Source organism: Labeo rohita, chromosome 7 (assembly GCF_022985175.1).
Source record: "Labeo rohita strain BAU-BD-2019 chromosome 7, IGBB_LRoh.1.0, whole genome shotgun sequence".
NCBI classification, from domain to species: Eukaryota; Metazoa; Chordata; class Actinopteri; order Cypriniformes; family Cyprinidae; genus Labeo; species Labeo rohita.
The window spans coordinates 44,640,166-44,661,006 of NC_066875.1; the positions used below are offsets into that span (position 1 = coordinate 44,640,166).

The 20,841-nt window shown below is 34.1% G+C and overlaps 1 protein-coding gene across 1 annotated transcript in view; it reads right to left on the reverse strand.

Annotated features, from left to right (window-relative positions):
* Nucleotides 1–12,375, reverse strand: part of minar1 (membrane integral NOTCH2 associated receptor 1) — a 30,690-nt gene extending 18,315 nt beyond the window's left edge. Inside the window, exons 1-3 of the mRNA XM_051114414.1 lie at nt 11,886–12,375; nt 11,528–11,567; nt 8,442–10,726 (exon numbers count right to left, since the gene is read on the reverse strand). Coding sequence (XP_050970371.1) covers nt 8,442–10,688 — 2,247 coding nt within the window. The 5' untranslated portion in view covers nt 10,689–10,726; nt 11,528–11,567; nt 11,886–12,375. The remainder of the gene's footprint in view (nt 1–8,441; nt 10,727–11,527; nt 11,568–11,885) is intronic.
* Nucleotides 12,376–20,841: the final 8,466 nt, after the last annotated feature.

A 20,841-nucleotide genomic window follows, 5' to 3' on the forward strand; every position in this document is an offset into this window, starting at 1 on the left:
TCCCATAATGTTTGGAAAAAAAAAAATCAAATGGAATGTTGCGTTGTCATTCGGATAACTGTTCAAAATTTAACGGTACCATCAGTAAAATCTTTTTGTTAGCTGGGCTGGCAGTCACTCAAAACACCCTAACATCACTGTGGCAACTTTTGCACAGGCAAACACCTCCTTTCCTTCAAAAATTCAAAGTTATTTGACTCGTAGGACGAAAACAAGCAGTCGAACACCAGGGGAACACCGGGGGCCGATGCAAACACACCGCATCAGCTATAAGTCTCAGCAAAAAGCATGCTGGCGCTGCATGAGCCTAACTAGCGATATATATATACAGAGCAAGCAGGAATGACTGCGGTCTTGTTTGTGGAGCAGGAAATGTGTTTGTCTCAGTCTTTGGACTATTATAAAGACTAATATCTGAGTCAGGAGCTTATGCATGTCCGGAGGGACACCGGAGTGCTGCAGCTTATACAAACCTGAAAGATTTGATTATGAACTGGGTCATTCTACAAAACGAGCACCATTAGTGCATAAAAAATAACTTTAATAATAAGCAGCTGATACAGCTTGTACTGTTTACACATTTTACATCTAAACGTAATCTACAAAAATTATTAACTTTGCATTCTTCATTTATTCATTTTTTCAAAAGGATGCTATTTTTAGCTTGTTTCCATTCCTTCTAGCATTAGTAAATAGCCTTCTAGTATTAGTAAATAAAAATTAGAAGTACCCTGCACCGTCATATCTCCCTTGCTAATAAACAGAATAATGACATGGTCATCCTTTCATGAATTCATTGATTAAAAAGTGGATACACTGTAAAAACTTCAAGTCAACTTAAAGTAATTTTTAACTGGCTGCCTTAAAATTTTAAGTTTAGTCAACTCAAATAAGTTTAGTCAACAACTTAGATATTTGTGTTGACTAAACTTAACATTTTAAGGCAGCCAGGTAATAAATTATTTTAAGTTGAAGCCACAGTTTTTTTTACAGTGTATTTGGTGAAAAATCAGCATCAAATTAGACAGCTAAAATTAGTATATTTACAAAATGTTTTACAAATCCACATGCTAATCCGCATGCATAAAATTTATATTTTTGCAAACACATCTTATTAATCAAATTTAGCAATTCACAAACATATAATATATGATTTGCTAATGCACAAGCAAATTTACACTTACAAAACAAGACTCAAACTAGTTCAAATAAGCTAAGCACAATTCTTAATGGTTGCACATTTCTGAATGTTTCATGTACAAATGATTGTTGAATCTGCAATGGCAAGTTGTTGTGTGGATTTTGAGATTTTCTTTTTATGACTTGGTTAACAAATTAGCATTTTCTTTTTACTTATATTCTCTTCAGTCAGATGTGAGTTTTAAATCTAGCCAATTATTATAAACTTTGCTTAAAGCTTTGAGGCATTATAGTTTCACAATCTTCAGCAAAAAAATGTGACCCTGGATCACAAAGTCGCACGGGTTCATTTGTAGCAATAGCCAAAAATACATTGTATGGGTCAAATGTATTAATTTTTCTTTTATGCCAAAAATCATTAGGATATTAAGTAAAGATCATGTTCCATGAAGATATTTTGTAAATTTCCTACCGTAAATATATAAAAACTTAATTTTTGATTAGTAATATGCATTGCTAAGAACTTCATTTGGACAACTTTCTGAATATTTTGAGTGTTTTTTTTTTTTTTTTTTTTTTTTTTTGCACCCTCAGATTCCAGATTTTCAAATATTTGTATCTCAGCCAAATATCCTAACAAGCCATACATCAACGGAAAGCTTATTCATTCAGCTTTCAGATGATGTATTAATTCACAATTTTGAAAAACTGACACTTACGACTGGTTTTGTGGTCCATGGTCACAAATGTCAATGGACATTATGTCTTCACCATACAGTATGTGCATCAATATTATTTATATCAATTGGTTTTGCATCAGATCCCAGACTCCACACTGGACATGGCCAAAAGTGCCCTTAGACCAAACACTGAAGTATACAATTACCTGCAGGTGATTTTGTGTCAAAATCCCACAGGGTTTGCCTAGGAAAGATAAGGAAAATATTTTCTCTTCCTTTTTAAAACTATCAGGACAGACTGTGGCCTATTTTCTGGCTGCTACCATATCATCTGAATCATTTCAATATAATTGCAGTATTTATTTTTGTCTCTCTGCCTTTGTTCACTTTATATCTCTTCTACCAAAAACAAAAAAACAAAAAATAAAAACACCCACGTTCTTTCTGTTTCTGTTCTCTCTCTCTCGGCTTAAATTTAAGGTAAGGTGTTGTTCTGTCTGGCCTGAGCTAAGGTGAAAATTAAAAAAAGCCACAGGAGTGAGAGCCGAAGAGTGTAATGTTGATCCACCTCCTGTTTTCCAGCAGGGAAAGACTAATCAAACAACCACAGATGCAAATGAGGGAAGGCCAACTGAGAGATGGAAAAATATTGTCTTTCTGATATTTGTACTAAGAAAACATCAGCAGTGATATAATATGTACTGTAAGTCGGACTCAATGTCATACTGACGACTGTGACTCACTGAAGACTCAGATTTCATCATCTAACCACAAAGATTCTGTATTTATTTCTTCATACTGTAACATAACCAACACAAGTTATAAAACAATGTATCATGGCATTGCAGTAAATTAAAACATTTGATTGTTGCTGTAAATTCATTAAGTGTAATCTAACTGAGACACAATCATTAGTGTTGTTGCTAAGAAAGAATCATTATTACAAGTGCTCATAATTAGTTTGTGAGGTTAGTGGTTTGAGCAACCACTTAACATCAACTATGAAACTTTGGCACAAAACTGTGCAATAGGCATGATGTGCTGCTGCTTTTTTTATACTCTGCTTTTTTTTTATACTAGTAAAGAACCATCTAGCAACTGCAAAGAATCATGCTAAAATAGTGTTAAAATAAACTATTTAAAGTAATTTTTGATAACTTAAAATAAAATTAAATATAATTAAAAAAACTAACTGAATTATTCAGGTTTAAAGTGCTAAAATCACAAAAAAATAAAATAAAAATGAAGCTAAATAGTAATATAAAAAAAAAATGTATAAACAATAAAAGTATATAACAAAATTACTAAAACTAAAATGAAAACTTGAAATATAAAAATTAAATCCATAAAGGCAAAGTAAATACTATAATATAATATTATATAAATAACACTAAAATAAATTACTTTAAGTACTAAAACTAAAATAAAAATATATAAAAGTTACATTAAAAAAGTAATAAACACATAAGCACATAAAAATTATTACAACTAAATTATTATTAATACTAAAAAGTATTGTTAGACGTTGGAAAATAAATTAAAATTACATAGAAACATTTAAAAACGTACTAACCATAACAAAAGCACATAAAACTACTAAAACTAAAATTTTAATTAAAACTAAAAATATAAAAATAAAATCTAATTTGAAATATGAAAAAACCTACTATAATAGTGTAAAATCATACTAAAATATATAAATTAATGTTACCGCTAAACCAAAAAATGAATTAAAGCTAAATATATATATTTAAAAACAGAGTACTACACATAACAAAAGCACACAAAGATGTTTAACAAATAACAAATATTAAAATACTCCCTGCTAAACCAATCAGAACACTTTAGACAATCAGTTATCAACACACTGACAACCAACCACAACAACCTGTTGTACCAGTGAGATTAGCAATGAAAACTCCTTCACATTTGCAAATACATAGAATAGAATAGAATAGAATAGAATAGAATAGAATAGAATAGAATAGAATAGAATAGAATAGAATCGAATAGAATAGGAGGAAACAATGGAACAGAACAAATTCCAAAATTAAATAAATCAAAAAAAGAAAAAAAAAACTGAACAGAATACTTGTACTGTAAAATAGAATAGAATAGAATAGAATAGAATAGAATAGAATAGAATAGAATAAAGATCAGAAAATAGAACATTTAGAACAAGTTACTAAAACTTAAAATAAAATTAAAAATGAAAACTAAAATTTGAGAACATAAAAGCTGATTCAAGATGTTTAACAAATAACAGATATTAAGATACTCCATGCTAAACCAGTCAGAACACTTTAGACAACCATTTATGAACGCATTGGCAACCAATCACAACAACCTGTTGTACCAGTGAGATTAGCAGAGGAAACACCTTCACATTTGCAAATACATAGTCCTTAATTTTGTCATCTAAATCCATTAGCCTATTCTGTGCACTTCTTTTCAGTACATTCTTTGTCCAACACAGTTTGAAGTTGAATGGGCACACACAGTCTTAATTAAAACCTCATTGAAGATAGCCTTCAAATGAAGCGACTAAAAGCCTTGCTTGTTTATACTCCGCCAGCCAAATATTTAAAGTGTGCTTTTAGCTTGACCAACACTGACATGAGCTTATCACTTGGCTAGCTGGCACTTTTGTTTGGGCTTGAAGAAAAAAAGGTTTGCATTGCCCTTTATCAAGGACACTTTGCGAGAAAGAACGAATGTTGTGCTAAGTGCCTGTCTGGAAATGACAGTTCTCTCGTATCTTCTGGCTTCACTGGCTGCGCTCTCGCATAAAGAAGTTGCGCTAAAAGGCTGGCGTAACAACTTGTGTGTAAATTAGTGGCAGGGTGATATAGACAGAAAGAAAATCAAAGAGAGCGACAGCATGCATACAGTAAGACTCGCATTAACCCAGAAAAACATTTAACAAAACATTCACAGCTGAATAGATGTTTGGCAGACAAGCTGTTTGCTTCTAACCCCGTTGACAGTGCTGATTTAAATGCATGAAAGCAATGCTTTTAAATCAAAAATGAAAAAGACAAGGTAAAAAAAACAAAAAACAAAAGCTTCTACGGCACAGGTGTCAAGAAACGGAATTGCACATAGGTCTGCTATAGGTCAAACAGACAGATAGCTCCGCCCCAAAACTCACACCATTAGTCAGTTTGGGATTCTCAGACTATCAGATCAGTGTTTGATAAACACAAAACGTTTCCAGTTTTCAGGAAAAGAAACAGTTGTTTATAGCCAACTCTGTATAATAAACTCAACCCTTTAAATAAAGGTGACCTCAAAAGGTACAGAATGATGAAAAGCACAAGGCTGTTGTGTGTTCTCATTAATGTGAATGAGGTTTGATTAGCCACCAGTTCCCTGTGCGACCATTCACTAAAATTAACTACAGCTTGGATCGTCCCAGAGCGCAGAGACTTTTGGCACTCGCAAGTTCCCCAAAAAGATCAGAAGGGACGATACAGGAACTGGCAGGCGTCTAACCAGGGAAATAAGCCAAGAAGATGAGAGCGAGAGGCAGAGGAAGAAAACTGAGAACACAAGAAAATATTCCCAAGACTAGAGAAGGGAAAGTGTTGCATACATTGCAAGAGAAGAGAAGAGAGGAGAAGAGAAGAGAAGAGAAGAGAAGAGAAGAGAAGAGAAGAGAAGAATATAAACAAAAATACACATCAGAAGAGAATAAGAAAAATGAGTAGAATAGAATAGATCAAAATCTAACAGATCAGAAAATAAAATAAAGGCATTATAAATAAGAATAAAAATCAGCACAGAATACTTCAGAATAGAAAATTAGAAGAATAGAATAGAATAGAATAGAATAGAATAGAATAGAATAGAATAGAATAGAATAGAATGCAAAACAAGAAACAGAATGGAACAGTACAATTTCCAAAATGAAAAAAATTCAATCAAAATAACAGAACAGAAAAATTATACTGTAAAATAGAATAGAATAGAATAGAATAGAATAGAATAGAATAGAATAGAATAGAATAGAAAGCAAAATAAGAAACAGAATGGAACGGAACAATTTCCAAAATAAAATAAATTCAATCAAAATAACAGAACAGAAAAAATATAAAGAAAAAAAACAATATAAAGACATTATAAATGAGAATAAAAAACAACACATAATACATTAGAAGAGAATAAGGAATATGAGAATAGAATAGAATAGAATAGAATAGAATAGAATAGAATAGAATAGAATAGAATAGAATAGAACAGAATAGAATAGACACAATGGAACAGAACAAATTCCAAAAAATGTATACTGTAGAAAATGTATACTGTAGAATAGAATAGAATAGAATAGAATAGAATAGACATAAATATAAAAGATCAGAAAAGAGACTATAAATAAGAATTAAACAACACAAAATACATCAGAAGATAATAAAGAAAATATCATAGAATAGAATAGAATAGAATAGAATAGAATAGAATAGAATAGATACAATGGAACAGAACAAATTCCAAAATGAAATAAATAAAAAGAACAGGACAGAAAACGTACACTGCAGAATTGAATATAATAGAATAGACAAAAATATAAAAGATCAGAAAAGGAATAAAAAGACCTTAAAGAATAAATAAGAATAAAACAACACAAAATACATCAGAAGATACGGAGAATAGAATAGAATAGAATAGAATAGAATAGAATAGAATAGAATAGAATAGAATAGAATAAAGGAAACACAATGGAACAGAAGTAAATCATGAAATAAATCAAATAAAAAAAACAGAACACAAAAATTGTACTGTAGAATAGAATAGAATAGAATAGAATAGAATAGAATAGAAAATCAGAAAAGAATATAAAGACACAATAAATAAGAATATAAAACATATAAGAAAAATGAGAATAGAATAGAATAGAATAGAATAGAATAGAATAGAATAGACAAAAATATAAAAGATCAGAAAAGGAATAAAAAGACATTGTAAATAAGAATAAAACAACACAAAATACATCAGAAGATAATAAGGAGAATAGAATAGAATAGAATAGAATAGAATAGAATAGAATAGAATAGAATAGAATAAATTCCAAAATGGAATACATAAAAAAAGAACAAATAAAAACACCAAGACAGAACCATAACAAAACAGAATAAATAGCATAAAACAGAACAAGACAGAACCACAACAACTTAACAAGTAGCACAAAACATAACTTATCACTGATAACCCTGCTTAAGCATGGCCTTGCTCCTGATTTCCTCCTGCATGTGATCGGAAATGGAAGCCCACACTCCATTAACCATAGAGAGTCGACTGTATCTAGCTTGCCTACTAAAGAGTTAGGTTATGACTTCCTTTCAGTTCACTTTTTCTGGCCACCCATTCAAATGTATTCAGAGATAAATAACCAGAAACTGATTTCTTGCTTTTTTGACACCTTGAGTCCTTCTACTTGCCTAAATCAGAGTACAGAGAAATGTATTCATCTGCCTTGCAGTATTCACGGAATCCTTGAGCTTGTTTACACAGGCTTTTTAATGCTGCAGAGTACTGAAGCTTCAGCTCATAGATGTGTCAACATATTAAGCAGAGAGCTGGTAAATACTTTACAGGACCAATTTGCCATGAAATCCCTGTTCCTCTGGGGGGGTTGAATTAAAATTATTTGTCTCGTTCTCTGTTGTGCCCTGCACTCAATCTGTGCCCCCGTCTGGGCTAAAGTACAGCTAGATGTAGGTAGAAAAGGTAAACTGTGTGATAATTGCACCACAAGAGACCACAGCTGTACTATTAGAGATATGATATTAAAGCTAGATTGCATCCAAAACAACATGCCTGCATGTATTTTAGGAAGTGATGGAGGGTAATTGTGCATAACCACCTAGGGGTGTCAACCATTGCAAAACCATGCAAGGGTGTGGGAGAAATCTGACAACCTTATGCGTCTGGTGCATGGATATCAAGTAGGGGATATAACATTCTTCTTGTTGTCGTGACTGCTTTGATTTGCTTAAAACCAGGAAAGTGGGCACTAGCTATAATTATGTTTACCCCTTACCGATGTGTTTGTTTATTCGATTGACTGCCAGTGCTAGCAACAATTTCTGTTATTGCACATCAACCAACCTCTTAAAATATAATGAGTGTTGCCTAAAAATGTTACGCCCCAGTAATCAACGAATGGAATGCAATGGTAGATTTGCTGAAATGTGTTCCACAGCACCTGATATGACAGACAAAATCTTACAGAATGCAGTGGCACCAAGCATTGACACAAATTTGCATTTCAGGTCATTTTAAAACACACAATCCATGTTTTTTTGTTGTTGCTTTTTTCAAAGCACCTTCTTTAGAAAACCAGGCTTTCAAAAAGTGCACTTATAATACAATAGACTTCTTAGCTCATCTCAAGTCAACATGAGCAAGTGAGTCATCTCAGTTAATTCGGTAATGAAGTTGTCTGACCAATTTGGATTTAGACCGATGACTTTTCTGATCTAATTAGTCTGTTTTGCCAATCGCCAGTCATTAAAAAAGAGATGCACCAATTGGTCGATACAATAGTAATGCAATTCATACAACGCCCACAACATCAAATTCAACATGCAGGACAAAAAAATTTTGTATACAACTAGTTACCTCTCTGGGTTTCCTATGTCTGTCCTTGCCTTCACTATGCCGGTCTCTTTCTTTCCCTTCCTCCCCCGTGTGACTGGAGTAAGAAACAGTCCTCCAGTCTCGAGGTGAGTTGGTAATGCTGGCCACTTTGGACTCAGTGGCGCTGTTCTCCTCGTTTAGCGACCTGGACGACCTGCGTGTGAACATGCTCTTCTTTAAAGCTTTAACCCTCAGGCTTTCGCTCCCTTCTGCCTCTGAGCAGCACCATTCTGGACTTTTTTCCACCTTCATGTTGTGTCCAGTGGTGTGACACTGGAAAACGCGAGGCGAGAGGCTGGCGTCGGTCTTAATCTGTTCCACGTGACCGTTATCATTCAATTTCCCATTAGCCTCCGGTTCTTGAATCTTCTCGTCCAGTCTAGTAAGCTTCGAGAGGACCTGAGAGATCTCCCCTCGCACTCCTGAAAGAGATTCAAGCTTCTTTTCGATCTCGCCAATCCTGAGTACCAGTTTGCAGACGCTCTCTTTGAGCTCATCATCCGAGTTCTCCAGTGACTGGAAGAGGCGGTCGAGCTTGATGCCGGTTTTCCCAATCTTGATGGTGTTGTGTTCAGGTGAGCTGTCCCCATCTGACTTCGCCACCTGAGACAGTGAGCCGTTGCTGTTGTAGCACGATGACTGCACGACTCCAAGAGAGCCACAAACGCTCATGTCATCCAGAAAGCGAAAGATGTCACTGATATCGTCGCTGACAATCTCAGAGTCCTCATCTGAGTGTTTAAAAGGCGGCCTCTCACCATATTTGTTGTGACCGGCGTAATCCTTCGCTTTCCTAGTTTCGGATTGTTCCGTCTGGGTCCCAACGCTCATGCCGTTGTCCACATTGCTCGTCTGAAACGATGGACAGTTTATGCTCTTGTCCTTGTACCTTTTCCCAACCTCTCGTTTCTCAACATTAGGTCCGCAAGCCACAGAAGTCATCTCTTTTGTTTTGGCTCCATTGGACTTCTTGGGGAAACCTGAGGGAGAGGCAGTGGGCTTGTCCTTTGCACACTGAAAGTGCTGGTCATTTTCCATGTTGCTGACGTTATGACGGTGATTGTCCTTAGCCACTTTACCATTCAAAAAGGACCTCTCGAAGTCAGGACCTTCTTCGGTATTGAGACTCAAGCTCTTGACAGGCCAGGCTGGCTGCTTTCCATGCTTGCTAGAAGCCCTCCTGTTGCTCACACACTCAGAGACCGTCGTAGGTCCAAAGTAAGTGGATGCTTGCAAGTCGTCCAGGCTCTCGTGCTTCACCCGTGTTTTGTTCTGAATGGGCGAGCTGACGGGTTCAAAGTAAGGGTTGCTGTACGGCAGCTCGAAACTGTGATTAAAGAAAGTGGGAGGCTTGCTCAGCTCCCTCCTGTGGTGGTACTCAGCACCAGCTTTGGGATTCGCTCTGCACTCCGCAGTGATCACGTGGGGTGAAAAGGCAACAAGGTTGTGGAAATCCTCTTTGAAGATATTCCGCTTTTGCACGCACGAGTGCACGGTGAAAGGCTCTCTGCTGGACACGAAAACATCCTTGATCCCTGGGTTGGCGTGGAGAGATTCCTGGTCCGTTGTAGACTCGCTGTCGATGTCCATGGGGAAGTAAGTGCTCTGCATCTCGCACGGAGGAGGACTGACGCTGGGGTACTGTGGCAGATGCTGAAGTTTATCCAGCGATGCTGCCCTACATTTCAGATCCTTGGTGACTCCCAAGAGGAAGTTGGGTTCTGAGGTTGGTATAAACTGCTGGCAGTTGTTGCAATCAGATTTTGGGCAGGGTGACTTCCGAGAGACGTGATGACCCCTGGTGTCCAAGAGGTTGTACCCCCTGTCGTTATCGTTGAATTTATACACATCCGTGTCAGATCGACAGGACTCAAAAGACTGGTTCTTATGAAACTTAGGTCTCGGAGCCATTGGCAGCTTGTCTTTGGCCATACCTCCATTCATCTGGATGAGATTAAACATGGTTACAATGTCCGCCGCCACCATGAGCTTCTTGGACTGTTGGTCCTCAACCGAGCACCTCATCTTGTCTTTGAATAGGGTTGCGGGGAAAGCTGGATCCAAGCATGCTGTGTAGAACAGCAGACTCCTCAGCTTAGCCAAATGGACCAAGTCAAACCTGGCACACAGAGACTTACAAAGGTCCTGGTACGAAACGGTACTGTACTTAGTATCCAGTTCCTCCAAAATCCTCACAAGGAAGAGGGAGTACTCTGGCATGGCATCCATTGTCGTTTCGATTCTTGATTTTGTGAGGAAAGGACAGCCTGCAGAGGACAGATGAATGATTAGTGTCTGAAGAAAAGTGAGCCATCTGCCAAACAATCGTAAAAATGCAAGATGCATGTAACCAACGTAGACATACTCAGAATATTGACTGATCATTATGGGGGTTTCAATAACTTTTACAACGGACTCCAAAATGATGAGACTATAGCATTCAAAACTTTTAGGATTTGTTTTTTAATTTAAGACAAATTAAGTCTATGGCATAAAATGAATAAGAAAATACTTAAGATTCTGCACCATTTCAACATTTGTGACATTAATTATGTGACTCCCTTATGCAAAATAGCAGAATTTCATGCTTCAGTTAAAGCACAAGATGCTCTTTGCAATTCAAATCATGCTGGATAACATACAGCAGATCGTGTACAGTCTATGCCAGCTCAAGTTCATACTGTCATTAAAACAATTCTGAGAAATTCTGAAATTATGCACATGCAATGTTTACTTACTGAAATAATACTCATTATAGTGCTTGTGATTGAAAAGCATTTTATGGATAATAGCTCAGACAGCTGATCTGGGAGAATTTGATGAAAAATATTCAAGTTAATATTGAGATCTACAGACTTTGGTATCTTTAGCAAATATGAACACAGATTCAGATACTGTTGAGATCTCTTCTGAAATTCTATAGAAGACACATGAGATGACTAAAATTTTATATACTTTAAAAGCAAAAAGTCTCTATTTGCTCTCTATTTGACCTCGTTGTCAAGGAGAAACAGCTGAGACATGAAACAAAAAAAAAAAAAAAAAATCACATTTGTAATTTGTCTTACCTATGGATTTGGACTCCACTGTGCATTTGGTCCCTCCGATCTTGAATTTAAAAGAAAGAAAACATAATCATTTGCACTGAAAAAAAAAAAATGAATGCATTAGTTTTACACATGCAACTATGCCGTTTCAGTTGCATAATAGGACTGTAAATCAATTTTCACTGCAAGTATGCATGTATTAACATCCTGTCTCCAAGCCTAAGAAAAAATCGATTGGGGAAAAAAGCAATATAAATGAACAGGATCACTATCAAGACACTATGCTGAAAAGGGGAATTTAAAATCGTCCCATAACAATTTGAAAATGCCAAATTTAAGATCCATAGTAAATCATCAAGAAGGGAAAAAGAACACATACCTATTCAACGGTCCCATCTGCTGTCTTCTGGATCGACAGCGGGGGAAAAACTGGACAGCGATGTTTTAACTCAGAAGTGCATTATTAATCCACAGACATTTCTTTGCAGTTGCACGGCACAGCATCAGCATCATAAATCCCCGCGTCCACCTGACCATTGGGAATGCTATGGAATGGCCTCTCTTCATCTGTATCCCATCCGGATTGCAGGGGGGAGTTTGGTGAGGGAGCTGCTCTCTCTCCATCTGATGGAGCTCAGAGCGCTCAACTCGTCTTTGTTTCCACCTAGAATGACGTAATTTCACCTTAAGACCATCGCGAGCGCGTGGAGACAGGTTGAGGAATGGACAAACGGGAATTAAATCGCATTATGCATTTAACAGAACGCGCTGCGTGACGCGTCCGTGGATCAGCCATGCGGGAATCACGGATCGCAAACACTGCATTAGTGGGCTATAAGCCTACTCTCCCGCGCTCTTCTAACGCGCCTCTGCATGTTCAAAGGAATACGCTTTTAAATAGAAAAGAAAACTAATGCAAAGTGATGAAGTTCAGAAGCGAATCCTCGGAGACTCGTGTTGCCAAATAAAATCGTAAAGAACGGGGCTGGTTGATAGTTAATTTAAACACACTGTATGGGGTAAGTTGTCACAATGGAAATTTGCCTTTAAATACCCTTGAAAAATTATGACAGAAAAAAGAAAGAAAGGAATAATATATATATATATATATATATATGATAACAGAAATACATTTGCCATTAAACATCCTTTAAAAAGTTTTCTGCTCACCAAGCCAGCATTTATTTGATCCAAAATACAGCAAAAGCAGTAATATTTTGAAATATTTTTACAATTTAAAATAACTGCTTTCTGTTTGAATAGATTTTAAAATGTAATTTATTACTGTGATCAAAGCTGAATTTTCAACATCATTAGTCGAGTCTTCAGTGTCACATGATCCTTCAGAAATCATTCTAAGATGCTGACTTGCTGTTCAAGAAACATCTGTTGTTGTTATTATTATTATTATCAATATTTAAAACAGTTGAGTACATTTTTTTCTAGAAAGATCTTTTTATCTGAAATAAAAAGCTTTTGTAACATTATACACTATAGAGTATAATTTCATTTTATTTTTATTTATTCATTTTTAATTTATTTTATTTTATTTTTTATTTTTGGGAATTACACAAATTAATACTTTTATTTAGCAAGGATGCTTTAAATTGATCAAAAGTGATGATAAAGACATTTATAATGTTACAAAAGATTTCTTTTACATATAAATGCTGTTCTTCTAACAAAGAAACATGAAAAAAAATTCTACTCAGCCGTTTTCAACATAATAATAATAATAATAATAATAATAATAATAATAATAATAAATGTTTTTTGAGCAGCAAATCAGAATATTAGAATGATTTCTGAAGGATCATGTGACTGGAGTAATTATGCTAAAAATTCAGCTTTGAAATCACAGGAATAAATTACATTTTAAAACATATTCAAATAGAAAACAGTTATTTTAAATAGTAAAAATATTTCAAAATGTTAAAATTGTATATATATTTGATAGAAGTCTCCAAAAGCGGAAACACATTAAATAGCCTGAAAAAAAAAAAAACTTGCTGAACTAAACAAGTACAGAATAAAAAAAAAAAATATGTGTATATATACATCTTTATTACTTTTTCCATAGCCGATATATATATATATATATATATATATATATATATATATATATAATGAAATCAAAATCACGAAGTATACAAAATTAAAACCACTAATTAAGTACAAAACTGTGAATTAAAAATGCATATGGCCTACTTATGGTATATATGACATATGCATCATATCCATATTCTGAATTATGTATATAACCAGAGTGATCTTGCCTATGGCTTTACAGTGGTATTTGATTTATTATTCCTCCATAACACATAACACAGTTTGAATCATAGTAACCACTGACACATGGCTGTAAAACAGACAATGTAGCTGCTAAATTATTGTAAGGGTGGTGTCTCCAAGACAACATGAAATCATAAACATCAAATGCCTTGCATATCATGCATAACAATTTTCTGATAATAGCATTAATATGGTAATCCGGCACCGCGGGCTGAAATGTTTTCGTGAGATTGTTGGTTGACACTTGCGTGAACCTTCAGGGAACTCTGGCCATTCGTTTATGTTTGCAGCACTAACATCAGCGTCAGTCGCAACTCTTGCCACCTAGTCAAGTCAATATCATTGCTCCTCACAAATCAATATTGTATTACTGTTCACTCAGCATTGCTCCATCTTGTTAGCATTCGGCTGGTGCGGCTTAGGCCTTATAGATCTCGCTTTTTGCCGACTGTCACAAATGTGGGAGACTCAAGAGAGCATTCATACACACAAAATCATGCAGAGAAATGAGCGCAAATTGCAGTGCTCAGGTTGCGCTATTACATCACTCCAGTGCGTAATGTGATCGTTAATATGAATTAGATGTTTTAGACCTTCTCTGCTGTCCGCAGATGAGAGGAAAGAGACTCCTGGGGTCCTTTAAAATATTAATAATTCAAGAAATGCTATAAGAGCCTGTGACACTGGCTTTGCTTCAGGACCCAGATTTTACACTGGGCATCAAGGGCAACCAAATACAGTACAAAACCTGTCATATGAAATTAAACAAAACAAAAAGGACCTTAAAATCAACATTGAAATTTTCTGAAGATATGGGGGCGCATTTATCCCCCCTGTCCTTACTATGGTCTGCTGCATTTTATTAATTGCATTTAATACTTTTTCCTGCTTTTTTATTGTGCCTATCAGAAAATGGGGCTCATTTATATTTTTAATTTATTCTATTTTATTCTATTTTATTTATGTATTTTATTTTATTTTTATACATGTATTTTATTTTATTTTTATACATTTATTTGATTTTTTATGTATTTTATTGTATTTTAGCCATTATTTTATTGCATTTAAATTTTTTTTTTTTTTTTTTTTTTGTTTCTTTTTCATTGTACCTATCAAAAAATCTGGCTTATTTTTTTTATACATTATTTTATTTTATTTTATTTTAGCCGTTACCCACCACTGATGAAAAAACACCAGCTGTGAATATTCCTTCTCATGCATGAATGATCTTTTTCGTACCATTTTTGGTTAATTTTTCATTTTCCCATCACATGCGTTAATATACTGGATAAAATTTTAAACAAACAATTTTTAATGATAAAAGTTAAATGAAGGTGCCACACTAACTTACCCCTGTCTCCCATTGGTCAGACAAACAGATTGTCCCACCCTAAACTCACGCAATTGGCTGTGCCGGTCACACGGACACACAGTGTTACACTTTACAGGGTTAAATGACAAAACAGCATACTTCAGCTTGAAATATGACATGACAATAATGAAATAACCAAGATTGGACAAGGTTGTGAGGACACACAGAAGTGCGTCTTTCATTTGAACTGAATGTATCAGAGTTTAAACTAGGCTTCAGAAGCTCAACTCCAACGATCCTCTGGTCTCTGACCGATATCCTTAATTTTCCAGCCGACTAAACAGTGTTAACAGAGGCCAGACTCAATGGATGTTACCTCATTCCAAGGGGAAGCCTATCAAAGAGCCCAAAGATCTATGCGTGAAGCATTGGGCTTTTGAAACTCTGAACCAGTTTAATTGGATCTGCTGAATCTCAGAGACAGTAGGGGGCCGTCTCTTCCTTATCCAGCGAAAATCAGCATTGCATAATCAGACTTACACACTTATAGATGAAAGGAACATATTCTGAAAATGTTCTTTCTCTAGTTTGCATTTTTATTCATTTTGATTCAAACATCTTCACTGTCTGAGCCCTGCGTTCGTTCCTATGCAAGGAACTACGCTTCAAGTGACTCAGTGCATTGGATCAATCATTAAACAAACAATTTGTAATGATGCAAATCATTCTAATATGAAAATGTGACATTTTACTACAGGTTTATCTGTTTTCCTTTTCTAAACAATATATCTGATATATTAATAAATATCAAATATATAGATGTTTTCTTGGGAATATTGTTTTAACTGATAAGCAATTTATAGGTTTTTCCTGTGTCAGTATAACTTTTCATCCTATCAGTCATATGTAAAATGCTTGAACCAGGGGTATTACAGTTAACTAAAACCATTAAAAAAATATATAAATAAAAACAAATAAAATAAAATAAACATTAACTGTAATAAAATAAAATATTTAAAAACTTTAAACTTATTTTATTTCAGCTAGCTGCCACGACAACATTTCTCATTTTTGTTCAGTTTAACTTTAAGTATTAAAATAAACTAAATAAACTAAAGCTAAAAAAAGCTTAAAAATACTAAATAAATAATCTAAAACTAAACTAAATAATAATAATAATAATAATAATAATAAAACAATTAAGAAACAATAAAAAAGTTTAAAAAAATAATAATAAAATAAAATCAAATTGTGCATCAATGATAATAAAACAGCACTGCCTTAAATTAACAATAGCCAATGCTTTATCATCATCCTCCAGGAAGTGACATCATTTTGTGCAAAACCAACAGCAGGAGCATCAGTATGCAATATGTTGATCTAAGCATTTGAAAAAATAAAAGTTAAAACATGTCACGATTCATAACACCCTCACGTAAGCACCCAATATTTACACTCATCTTTTATCTTAAGTAATAACCATTATGGTTACATGTTGTAATTCTACCATTATTAATACATTAGTGTCTCTGTTGGGCGAAGAACAGAAGCTCCTTCAATATTATGTTACGTATATCTCTATGTGAGATTATACACTGTACGCCACAGGCTGAGCAATGTATGCACACACACACAAACGCACACTAATCAGCTGTGACCTTGAATTTCCTTAAACCTCTCTATCCTGCCTCCTGCATGGTGCAACGTCTGTCACAAGCTAGTATATACTTACTTTAGTGGACATATTTACTATATTAGCTCTGTTCCAAATCACTGTCTTCTTAGGGTGCATCTGAGCTGAAAGTATACCTCATAAATGACTGATTTAAAGCAAGAAATACCTCCTCCAACTCTCACTAATTACGAATCTAAGAGTGTTGAAGCATCCATATTCTGTATATGAAATGAAGTTCCAAATGTGGTTCAGGAGGAGCCTAATCATTTAATCCTGTCAATCATCATTACGAGCCTATACAAGCAGCTCTCATTGCACCGTCCCAGCGTCAGTTCTTCCGGCATCCCTCCACCTCTATTTCTGTTATTCTCCCTCTAGGTAATGTCGCAATGGGGGGTTGAACTCGACGCTCAAGCCGAGCCTCGGGTTCAAGCCTCCATTAAGGACAGCAAGCCAAGTTTGATTACCATTGCCCATCAGGAATGGATGGGTAGGCTCGTGAAACATATTAAATGTAATAGCCGCACTGTAAAAAGTAATAAGTTTACTTGACTTAAAAAAAAAATAATAATAATAATAAAAAATCAAGTCAAGTTCACTTAACTTATTTTTTAACTTATCTACTTTTAATTATAATTTTAGGGCAACGAGTTTTCTCTTTTTTTTTTTTTTTTTTAATTACATCAAGTTAAGTTCTGAACAGCATAAAAAAAAAAAAAAAATAAAAAAATAAAATAAAATAAAATAAAATAAAATAAACTCTTCCTACAGCCAGTATATTTTTGACAGTACATTTTGCTAAACAAAATTACTTGGAAAATAATTTTCAGTACAAATGTATTTGGACATAGACCTCAACATTTGATGCAATAATGGTAAAAATCAAACTTTCTCCATTACTTCAACTAATCGAAATATTTTAACGATTTCAAAACATTTTTTAAGGATGACATTAAACTAGAGTTAAAGTTAAAAGTGTAAGACAGCAAATGATCTTATGTTTTTAAACTGTTGAATTAGATTAGATTAGATTAGATTAGATTAAATAATGCATAATTTATCTATGCTGCAGTGCATGTGAACTGCTAAAAATTCTTAAAGGGGTCAACGGATGCCCATTTTCCACAAGTTGATGAGATTCTTTAGGGTCTTAATGAAAAGTTTATATTATACTTTGGTTAAAAATTCTCAATGGTTGTGTAAAACAAACACCCTTTTTACCTTGTCAAAATTAGCTCTGCAAAAATCATCTCATTCTGGTCGAGGCTGCTTTAGATGCAAATGAGTTCTGCTCGCCCCGCCCCTCTCTTCTCTCTGTGGAAAGACGAGCCTGTTTACTTTAGCCATACTCTATTTTACTTTAGTTCACATTTTTAGCATTCAAAGTCAGGTAAACTGGATATAGTATGGCTTTTATAATCTGTGATGTACTAATATAACCTACTGAAAATGATGCAAGTTACCTTAAAATACCCAAATTATTATGTGACAGTTTTGACATACCATGACTTTGACAAAGAAAATCAGCAGAATTATCAAAATAATAAACTATAAATCTCACCCAGTGGTCTCAATTCTCACAGAAGGCAAACCTTCAAGATGAGGATGCTCACATCTGATTGTTATGTTTTCTCTGATTTATTTCAAAGTGGAAATGTGTGAAATTTCTCAAATCTGCATGGCGGGTGAAACCACAGGACTTGTTTTCTCTCATATCTCAAGAATCAGCAGAAGGAAATGGGATTGCCAAATTGCGATCAAATCTGACGCTAAACCAATTGTTGTGTTCCGAGTCGATGCCAGAGGACTAATCTTTGGAAAATCTCCTGTTTTGTTTTGCATTAGAGCTCAGGTGCTTTGGTGGCTCATTGAAATGCACCTTTAATTGATTATGATTTGCCACTAGTAAAGTAATTGAAATGCCAAGCGCTGATGGCATCAGCATACGGGAACACTCAGGTAATCAGGTGAATTTAGGAGCTTTTCATTTGAAATGCATGAAGACTGCATGAATGAGCCTGTGAGAAAGAACTGTGTAGCTTTTAGGCAGAAGAGAAGATGTTTCCTTCAACCTTCTGCTCTCACACCTGAGCCGCCATTGTTTCCTGTAAGAGTCATTTCAGTGTCGCCCTTACTATACAGGCCTGTAATTTAGCAAAGACCTCAATAGCTCATTCAATCTTCAGCTTTTACAATCAATAGCACAGGCCCCAATGTGCTACTTTTGAATGAATTAAAGAAAGGATTTACTTTTGATTAAAATTTTATGAATGCAGGCTGAAACTTTTTGGTGTGCAATCACCAAATTTTTTCCCATCAATTTTCAAAGCATTTGAAGTTTTTACTTGCATGGAAATTGATAAAGCAGTGAATTAGGGACCAAAGCCACCTCAAGAGAGCCAAATATCATACAATTACTAATGAGATTGTTAATGTAGATAGATATTTGCACTAAAAATATGCTGTATATTGTAACTGAAATGACCAGTGTTATTTTAATCACTGATATACTATTATAATTTTATAAATATTTAGACATTATTTTTATTCTTATATATGTTTAATTTTAATTTTAGTTAAAGTTTTAATCATTTTGTTTTGTGTTTTTGTTATTTTATTAGTTTTTTTTAATGCCTATATAATTTTTATTTTAGTTTTAGTTATTTTTAGTTTTAGTTATGTTAACAAATGACACAATGTAAAGTGTTACCATTTTATTTAAGTTAATATTTATTTCAAGTAACTAATTTTTTTATGGTTTTAGTTGTAGTATTAATTTAGTTAACAATAATAACCCTAAAAAACATTGCCACTGTAAAAATGTATCTGCCCATTACTTACATTTTCTATATTTGTTGATAAATGGTTTAAGTTTAGGGATTTTGTGTAACACTTTAATATAGCTATACAAGTTTATTTTTTAATATAACACAATGTTTCACAATTATTTTTCTTTTCTAAAGCTGTGCATGTACATACTTCTGTTTTAGATGCTGTCCATATTGTATGCAGCAAAAATACATATGTATACATTACTGTACATACCAATAAATACTAATAAGATCAGACTGCTTAGAACTTGTAATATTTATTAATGAAATATATTTTTTAAATATTACTGAAATCAGAAAAATTAATTTCCTTCATGGAGATTTCAGAAGAATTTTCAAATACTGTTAAAATACATTAACCAATCAGTTCAAGAGATTTTTTTGTAAATTATTTTACTTTTATTTAAAGCTAAAAAGGGTAAGCAAAAACATACAAAATCTTTTTGTCAATGGAGGTTTTCTGTGGAGAAAATTAAAAGGGATTTTTACCACCACAATCTAGCACTTTTTAAACACATGTAAAACTTAGGAAATTGGAAATCTTTAAGGTCAAATGTAATCTCTTGGTTTTATTCTAAATGGGAATGGAAAGAGCACAGAGTAAGGATAAAAGATGCAATTAATCTTTCTTAATTATATGCAAAGAGATAACGAGGTCAAGTAATCTATTCACCACGGCAACAGTCTGAACCTCAACCACAAACCGCACCTACACACATGCATACGCACACTTCACTTCAAAACGACCCTCGTGTTAGTCAACATGAAAAGCAGATCACAATCCCTTTTACAAATAATCTTGTATATTTTCAAATGAATTCAGTGAAATAAAGCATTTTATGATTTTAATGAGATTTGATTTTATGCATCTTAAATTACTGTGTAACAAGATCACTTATTTTATGCTGACATTTATGCTCCTTGGTTGTTTTCATGTTTCAGGCTTTTCTGCTTTCAACAAGTTAAAACCCTATAAAAGAGCAATTTACAGCTAAAAACTGGATTTAAGAGTTTATGCTGCTAAAAATTTCTTCAAAAGTGTTTGCTTGGTAATATTATTTCTCCAGAGAACTTACACCAGCACAATACTGGACTCTAGCATGAAAAGCATATCAATGGATCTTGATTTGATATTAATAACGTGCATCCTTGTGTATACTCTGTAAAAACAAAGTGCAAAACTGTCACAATTATCAATTAAAATGAAGGCTTTACTGACGGAAAA